This window comes from Grampus griseus, assembly GCF_964374135.1.
Source record: "Grampus griseus genome assembly, chromosome: 11".
NCBI lineage: Eukaryota > Metazoa > Chordata > Mammalia > Artiodactyla > Delphinidae > Grampus > Grampus griseus.
This window is the reverse complement of record NC_139005.1, coordinates 40,164,483-40,173,642: the sequence shown is the minus strand read 5'-3', so window position 1 is coordinate 40,173,642 and position 9,160 is coordinate 40,164,483. Positions and strand designations below refer to the sequence as shown.

The following is a 9,160-nucleotide window of genomic DNA, read 5'->3' as shown; positions in this document are numbered from 1 at the left end:
TGAGATGATACCGTTGGTCCAGATTTTAGTAGAGTGAACACTACCAAGGGGCTGGGATTTTTCCTCCTTATTGGAAAGCAAAGCCTGTGGGTGGACGTGCTTAACTGAGCCACCTCCCCTCCTCCCAGGGAGCTGGCTGCTCTCTCCTCCTAGGTTAATATACATCGACTGGGGCTAAATGCCTGATGCTTCTGGACAGAGTCCAGCCCCCTCACAGAGCAGCCGCACTGTGGAGATACAGCTGCTGGCATTAAAGGGCTAAGCCCTTTCCAGCTGCTTTGCTTTAATGGGAACTGCCTGCAGTCGGCAGCTTAACGGTGCTGTCTTAGCCTGATTAGGAGGAAATAACTAATCTCGGGGCATTGGCCTGGAGGCTCAGGGGAAGGTAACCCGCTAGAGTGGGAAGTGGTTGGATAAATGGTGTTGGAGTGCTAGGTGATGATATAAAAAATGGCAGTCCCGGCTTTGGCAGGGTTTGTGTTTTGTTTTGCCTCTGAGAAAAGTGGGGTTCTCTTCAGTGGACTCCCTGGCACTGAAGGAGAGGAGATGGTCGCTGTGAGGGGCAGCCTGGGTATTCAAAAGCTGGAATAGCAACAGATGCGCAGAGGAGTTGAGAGCATACCAGGGCCATGGTGTCCATCCCCTTTAAAGGAAGAAGACTTGAGCCCCTCCAACGTGGTCCCCCCTTGGGCCTTCCATTCCCAAATCTGACTTAAAGAGCCAAGATTTGAAGGAGAAATGATCATTTCCTTGATTGTAAAATGCACTTAAAAATACAATTTAATACCTGAGTATTGAGATGACTTATAATCTGTGGCATATAATGCAGTGCTTTTCTTTCTTAGTGGCTTGTACAATAGCGGGGCATCTTATTATCAACATTATTTGGGTTGGAAATGTTAGCTGTTCTTGGGAGATAGGCTGTTGGCTAGACCAGATGTGGACGTGAGGGAAGCTGCTACGTAGCTGTGATCAGAGAAAGATTAAAATGGGGAGTTTCCCCAGGTCTGAGGGAAGCTATGGTGTAGGAAAAGCAAGGCTCAACCCCAGGATGCTTGGCATGAAGAAGCAGACGAGTAATTTGTAGGAGAGGATCAAAATCTGTCCCAATCATGACCCCCAGAGCCCTCACGTGTGACCCCTGAATTGAGGAAGTGGCAAAAGAAGCCATTATGAATCAGTGAGGCTGTGACCAAAATAATAGCACCTTCTGGTGGAGTTCTGAAATCACGGTATAGTACTGAAACATTCAGGGTTCTTTAACACAGAGGTGTTAGATAATCTGTGCAAACCTTTGGCTCACCAAATCCAGAACACCAGAGGTCTTTCCTCACTAGAAACTGGAAGGCCATGGTAGGGCACCAACAAAAAAGGGGACAGATGGCCAAGTTAAGGAACCTGTTGCCTGGAGATGAGATTAAAAATACAATTTTGCTTAAGAAAGTCTTCCTGCTTGGGTAGAGAGAGGTGTTCAAATAACTATGAAGTGATGTGTTCAGTGCCAGGACGGAGGTGGGTGCAGAGTGCTGTGGGAACTCAGAGTGGGGAGGAGCTGGAGGCTTCAGAGAGCCTCAGAGGTGATGACATGAAAGCGAGGTCTCAGCGTGAACCGGGCGGCTCGAGAGGCCTGGAAGCATAATCGGGGCTGGGGAAGCACTTCTAGGCTGGTGCTCCATAACCGGGCACTGCCCTAGACTGCTGTCCTGGTCTCTCCTCTGACCCGGGGCTGGGCCCTGGCCTGGCTGGGCCTTGTTTCATCTGCCCACGGGGGCGCAGGGGGAGTTATTGGTCCCTGCCTCTGTCTCTGGCCTCCTCCACCCCCAGCTCTGAGAAAAACTGCCCCTTTATCTGACTTCGAGCTCTGAAAAATTTTCATCCTCCCCTTTTCTGCCCATTAACTGTAGCCTATTAATTAGTCTTTGGGCTCCCCACTTTCATAAACCCCCTTCACTTACCGTGCCTCCCCTCTGCAGCTTTTACTAAATATGTGAAGCTGCTCCCCGCTGAGAAGTGATTATGTGTCTGTGCAGACCCCCTGCCCCAGCTGCCCAGGTGGTGACCGCTTGGCCGGATGCTTCATCTTGATTAGCCCTGACTTCTCCCCTCCCTCCGTCCCTCCTTTTCTCTCTCTCCTTTACTCAGGCTAAGCCTAGGGTATGGGAAGGAAGTGATCCCTTCTTTAGTAACAGCCTGGCCGTGTTCAAAACTGCAGGAGAAACAGCTGAGCTCATTGGCAGAGGGCATGGCAATCTACCATGATGGTGAAAACCACCACTGATCGAGGGCTGTGTGTCAGGCGCAGTGCTGAACACATGCGCCCCGTAAGGTTCTTGCAGACGCTTATGAACAGACCCTGTTTTCCAGATGAGGAAAGTGAGGCTCAGGATCCTGAAGTGACTTGCTTAAGTTCATGCAGCTGTAAGTGCCTGAGCCTGTATTTAAACTCTTTCAACCCTCTCAACCCCTATTCTATCTTCACATGGCCTTTTTTTAAAAAAACCTTGGTGCACAGAATTCCTTCAGGTCAAAGTGATTTTCTCTGGAAAGTGAAAGTCTCCGGATCGTCGTCGTGCTCCTCTTCTCCTCTCAGTCCATGGAGCCCGAATGTGTCCCGGAGCCTGGCCCCTCTGTGGAGCCGCCTCCACTGTGCAGCGTGGTCCCAGATTAGACCTGTCCTCTTTACACCCGGAGGAGGCAGTGGGGGGGGGGGAGCGGAGAGGGGCTTCCTGCCAGCCAATGGGGATGCGACAGCCATGGCTCTGTGCTCCCATCATCTGCTCCTGCTAAGACAATCATCAACATAAAAGGCTAATTGTATTAATCACCAAGGCGCCTGCCCCGGGCCCCCCTCCCTTTCGGGAGAATTATGAATTGCAATTGCAGATGGCTCTGCTGATTGAAGGCAGCGCTCAGCGGGGAGAAGGGCCAGATCAGATTGCACACCATTAATTAAAAACTTCCCCTGACAAAAGGGAGGAAGGGAGTGCACACCAGGGGTCTGCCTGGTTGGGTCTCTGCCCTCCCCAGGCTCCCGCCCCCCATCCAGGCTCAGGGGTTGTGCCTGTGAAGCGAAGCCCCTGGCTGGCACCGCTGAGCTCTGCCCCCGCCCCCCCAAGGCCAACCCTTCCCACATCCAAGCAGATGGCCGGCTGTCCTATTAAAGGGCTCCAGAGAAGGAGAAGCTAACCTTTGGTTACTCATTCCTGTGTCTAACTTTGGATACTCTTCAGATTCTAACCTAATTCCTCACCTCTCATGAAGCTTGTCTCCTCTTGCTCTAGTCTGTTATGACAGAAAACAGCTTTAAAGAACTATTTGTGAAAATAGCCCCCAGCTTTCTCTTCAGGCAATCACCCTTACCCTCTTGTCCCGGCAGTCCCTGGGACAGAGGTTTCCCAGTCTCCTCTGGTGTAGGGGCGGGGGCTCAAGTGTGGCTGTGCACCCTCTTCCCAGCTCCCCTGACCTGTGAGCATAGGCTTCTCAGCTTCTGTCATCTTGGCTCATTTAGAGCTATGACTCCTGAGTTCTCCTCTTGATCAATTACCACCTCCCCTCCCCAGCCGCCCAGCCTCATTCATTCATTCATCAAACTTTTATTGAGCACCCACTGCGTGCTTGGCTCTGGGGATGTGGAGATGATTTGTCTAGGAGCTTAAGAGCCTACTGTGGGAGCTCCACCCCCCTGCCCTCTTCAACCTCCTAGTTCCTGCTTCCTTCCTTCCTCTGGCTGCAGTTTGTATAAGCCCCCCTGGAGCTCTATTTTGGAAAATTCTAAGCTGGGAGCTGGGGAGACCTTGGGGGGCTGTGGTACCGAGCTGGGTGACCTTTAGCAAGTCAATCACACACACACAGACACGTGTGCGCACGCGTGCCCAGCTGTCCCTGCTCATAAAAGGGCACAGGAAGCCCTGGGCTCTGAGAGATCTTGAAGATGGACGAGTGGGGCCCAGCTTGGAGAGATGTGAGTAGTACTCTGCACTGACGATATTACAGAACACAGCTGCTGTGGCCACGAGCATTTAGGACTCAGCCACTGCACTGTCACAGGCTGGGCCCTGTCCTTGGGAGACTTTGGCAGCCCCTCCCCTATCTCCAGCCCCTTTGGAGACATTGTGGAAAAGGACCTATCTTTTTTGTGCATTTTGGCTGCTCTATCGCAGGGTACCATAATGACAGGCACGATAGAGATGAGAAGAACTGACTTTTATTGGCTTGTCTCTTCATTCCAGGGTCCCTCCCCAGCCTGACTCCTGTTCCCCCAGTCACCCCCCACACACACTCACAAAGCTCCCAGGTCAGTAGGCCCAGGAGAGAAGAAGGCAGGACCCTTGGTAAGTAAAGCAGATGAAAAGAAAAGCCTACTCTGTTTTCCCTCCCTCTCAGTCATCTCCCTCTCCCTTCTTGGCCTCCTTCCTCCCATTACCAACAGCAATTGTATTCAAGCCCAATAATTACAGTAACAGCAACAATAATCATCATTTATTAGGTTTGTTTTTCTAGCATTTTAACCTCCAAAAACATTTTCCAACCTCTTGTTTGTTTTAACATCAATCTCTGGGGGAGATTTTACAGCTGAGGAAGCTGAGATCCAGACAGGACCCCAAATCACAGGCAGAGTAGATTTACCACAGCTTGTAAATATTAACAAACAAGGTGAGACTCAGATAATACTTCAGAGGCACTGAATTGCAAATCTTGGTTTCCTGCGTCATTCCTGAGTTCCTACCATCCTTGGGACGTATTCAACAGCTTTTTGGGGATCCTGGCAGAGCTGAGAATGAGGCTGGAGATGGCTTCTTCAGGCCCAGGTCAGGGACCAAGTGCTGGGATAGGACATTTCCCCTCTCAGGATTGCTCTTGTGAATGGGGCTGTGGAGTGGAAGGTAGGAGAGCACCTGGGGAGAAAGGCCTGTCCGGCCTGAACCTCCCTTGCCTATATCATGCCCCTCTGCTGGCCGGAGAAAAGGTTCCTCTCTGTGTCAGCTCTTCCCAAGGGAGGGGCTCTCTGCTGAGCGTTTGGAGGAGAAAGGAATGAAGATCTATTGGGAGGGCAGTCTCTGGCCTCAGGAAGCCCCCCATCTGAGGGGGGAGCCACAGCCCCCGTCCTCATCCAAGAGCAGAGACATCCCTCTGAGGAGTGCAGAGGCTGCCCTAGGGTTTGATTCTTCTGGGAAGTCTGGTCCCTCCTCCCCAAGGGTGGGGTAAGAAGTTGGGATTCCCAGAGGTCCCCATAGCCCTCAGTCTCTAAGCAGAGTGTCTGTCTGGGCTCAAATTCCCTTTTCTCCAAGACATGGGGACCTGGAAGCCCAGGACCCCCACTGGGGTCCAGACAGATGAGAGACAGGGAGAGCAATCATGAATTCCCCCTGCCTCGCTCTGCTCTGTCCCATTAAAAGAGAGGTAGGAGGAGGAAACTGAGCAGATTTGCTTCCCCGATTCCATCTAGAAATGTAATGCCAGGGATCCCCCGCCCACCCTGTTAGGACAAGAGGCCAAGCCTCCCTACCCCACCTCGCAAGCCCCACGCCCCCCAGGAAAACCTGAAGTCTGGTTACACGAAGCATGCTGCCCACTTTAGGGCTCTTTTCAGAAGTGTGAGGGCAGGGGCCAGGTTCTATGCCACCTGACACACATTCTCCATTTCAGTGTCCTCTGAACTGGACTGAGATTCTTCCTTCTGGGGCTCCACCCCTTCTACCTCCTGCACCTCCGCAGTGCCTGTGAGGATGGCAAGTCGCTGGGCCAGGGTCTTGGTGTCAGGGAACAGGATAAAGTTGTAGATCAGCGAAGCCAGGACAGCCCCCGTCAGGGGTCCCACCCAGAAGATCTGAGGAGGCAGAAGTGGGTACCCTGCTTGTGAGCCGTCAGGACCATAGGGTGGTTTTGGGACCCCACCTGCTTCCCAGTGTTGACTTGGTCTCCCAGGAACCCTGGAGCCATCCACGAGGTGGCAAATTTGAGAAGCACAAGTCCTGACCTCCCACTCTGAGTCCCCGCAGGTGAAGGGACCTTGCCTCCCACGGGGCTGGGCCAGGCTCCCCGCCACCCCTCTGCCTCTCTCTTCTCGCCTTCCCCATTCCAGCCCAGAACCCTGGCTAGTGCTCTTCCTGTCCCTGCTGGTGTGTGTGTGTGTGTGTGTGTGTGTGTGTGTGTGTGTGTGTCTATTTCTGTTTGTCTTTTTCTTTATCCAAGTTTGGAAAGTGGTCCAGCTGGAAGGAGTGAATAAGGAAACAGCCAGGACTTGAGGCCTGGGCCAAGGCTGCAGCTCCTGCCCTGGCTCATTTCTTGCCAGTCCACTGGGTACCCCGGACTTTTTGAAGCTGTAAAGAAAGGATGCTGGCTCCGGTCTTCTGAGCTTCGGGAAACCTCCACTGGGGGTCAAGATGGTCTGTGGCAGGGGGACTTGTCTCCCCAAGTGTCTGTGGTCCTCCTGCTGGTGAAAGTCCCTATTGCCACTGGGGCCCTCTCCCTTCCCCTGGCTGCCAGCAGAGGGTCTCACCCAGTGGACTGCGAACTTCCCGACGATGACAGCAGAACCAAAGGAGCGGGCTGGGTTCATGGAGCAGCCGGTGAAGTAGATCTGGGGAGTGAGTGCAGTTCAGGGTGTGAGGAGGCTGAAGGCAGGCCTGGGAGGGGACAGTGCCCTCCACCATGGCTCAGAGCCCCAGCCCCGGGCTTGGCCTCTGTAGCACCCCATCCGGGGCCTGGAGTGCGGGGCACAGCCTTGGCCCCAAGACTCGAGGGCTCAGGGAAGGACACCTCCTCGCCTTCAGGGCCCCTGCAGCCTCCCCAGGGAGGGACCAGTGGGTACATGGGCCCGGTGTCCCCTTTGCCCCTTACCCCAATGAGGTGGCCCACTGCCACAGAGGCTCCAATCGTGGCAGCTGGGGAGCCAGTAGTCTGTCTGCTGTCGGTGGAAGCAAAAACGCAGAGCACAAGCTGCAGGGTCAGGACTAGCTCCACTGCCACCGCCTGGCCCGTGGAGACGCTGCTCCGGACCTGTGCAAGGGGGTTACACTGGAGCCAGCAGGCTCTGCCCGGGGCTGGTGACCCCTTGGGCCTCATTTCCTCACTGTAAGGGGTGAGAGGCCTCACCACCGCCAGTCCCAGGACTTAAGGAGATAATGGGCTGAGGAGAGCTGTGTGGTGGGGTTCAGGTGAGCCCCAGACACTTGCTCCCTGCAGAAGCGAGTGGCACCCCACCCACTACACGGCTCGGTTGGGGCCACGGGTTCAAGGGGAGGCGAGGGCTCAGGACTGGTGGAAGCAGGAAGGCTGGGGAAGCTAAGATGCACGACGCATGTCTGCAAGCTGCCTGGGAAGGGCCCTGGGTAGGAGTGGAAGGTGGGGACTCAGGGAAGTAAGTGGAACACAGATGATTACAGGAATCTGGGGGAGTGAGACAGGCCTCAGGGTGCTGGGGAGGGAGGAACATGGGACAACAGAGGAGCGGGGGACGTGGGGTGGACCCGGGGAGGTGAAGTGCGTGCAGGGTCCCCTGCCGCTACCCACAGCTCCACCTCTCCCCACCTACCCCCACCCTTAAATGCCTGGTCCTTTTCCGACTCCTGTCCCTTAGTGTGGCTTCTTCCTGCTCCCCCTGTGCCTTGCACCACAATCCCATTCCTGCTCTCCCTGCACTAAGGCCACAGTCACTCCCCTGGGTCCCGGGTCCCAGCCCAGAGCAGGTGTTGCTCTGTTACCTCCCTGTCCCCTCTCCTCCAGCCTGGCCCTCCCCCCTTTCCACCTGTATGGACCTGCCCCCTCCCCCTCCCCGCACCTACCATGTTGACCCCAAAGGTGTCTCGGATGTCCCCGGGCGTGACCCCGTAAAGCAGAGCAGCCCCCGCCGTGGCCCCTGCCAGCTGGGCAGCCACGTAGGCCACAGCACGGGGCAGGGAGATTTGGGAGCCCACGAGGAAGGCCAGCGTCACAGCAGGGTTGACGTGGGCCCCACTAGCCTTCCAGGTGATCTGCACGATCACGGCCGTGGCCAGGTTGAAGGTGATGGCAACCTGCAGCATAGAGGGAAGCGCCAAGGGCCATCTCAGAGCCGAGCCCACGCCAAAGAACACGTACAGCCCCGTGGCCAGGAACTCGGCAAACACAGCCTTGCTGATGGTCGTGCAGAGCCGGCACACCAGCGTCTTGGCCAAGCTGCGCCTGCCTGACTCCATGGCATCCGGGTCCTGGTGCCTTTGCTCCCGGGGCCTCTGTTTCTCTTCCCTCTGATCTCCTCTGCCTCCCCTGGTCTCCTGTCTCCGGGCTGCTCCGGCCCCAGCCTGCAGCTCTTCCACAGTGCTGCTGCCCTGAGGACTGTGTGGTCAGACTGGCAGGGGGCGGGCTGACAGGGTTATGTGCGTCTGGGTGGGTGGGAGTAGGGGTGGCATGACGGGTGGCTCTCACATGCCCGCTCCACCCTAAGCTCACCTGACGGCCGGAGGAGGGGGGCCCTCCCCGGGCACTGAGCTGGAACCTCCCAGGAGTTTTCCAAGCTGGACAGGCCTAACTCCGCTGTGGGCAGACGCCCAACCTTGGGGGCCACAGGTGCCAGAGTAGCGCGGGCCATGGGATTCCAGGGCGCTCCCACCCCCGATGTCAGCTTAGAGCAAGCTCACTGAGATCCCCAGGTCCAAGGCCTGCTTCGGGGGGCCCTGCGCACGCTCTGCAGCACCTGTTCCCCCGGCCCCCCTTGCCTGCAGGCTCGGCCTCCAAGTGGGCTCATGCTGTTCTGAGCCCCATAAACCCAGATGTGAATGAAGCTCTGTCCTCCACTCCCACCTAGAACCCCACTCACTGAAAGCTGATGTGAACGGAGTCAGCCTTACTGAGGACGCGGGCCTGTGTGGGTGCAGGGGGGCAGATGGAGGGGGTGTTTATTCCACAGCTGATCAGTGACACCTGTGGCAATGGGCACCTCTGCTGCCCGCCAGCCACACACCAGCCACACACCAGTTTCCGCTGGCCCTTCACCCACTTCTGCCTCTTTCTGCCTCCCCTCCCCCAACTCAGCCCTTCCCCTTACTTCTCTGACCTCCTCCTTCTCAGGGGCCAAAACAATCCCTCTCGTGCCACTCAGCGTAGCTTACCATTTTTGTGGCTATGCTGGCCCTAAGGTTACCCGCGCCCTAGGCTCTGCCCTTTAACCCCCAGCAATATA

General features: G+C 55.9%; 1 protein-coding gene across 1 annotated transcript; it reads right to left on the bottom strand.

The window, feature by feature from the left end:
• Positions 1 to 5,614: 5,614 nt before the first annotated feature.
• AQP6 (aquaporin 6) lies at positions 5,615 to 8,177 on the bottom strand (the record flags this gene model as incomplete). Its single annotated transcript, XM_082664975.1, has 4 exons — positions 5,615 to 5,827; positions 6,500 to 6,580; positions 6,841 to 6,999; positions 7,785 to 8,177. 4 exons carry the CDS (start codon positions 8,175 to 8,177, stop codon positions 5,615 to 5,617), a joined length of 846 nt encoding a protein of 281 aa, XP_082521101.1.
• Positions 8,178 to 9,160: the final 983 nt, after the last annotated feature.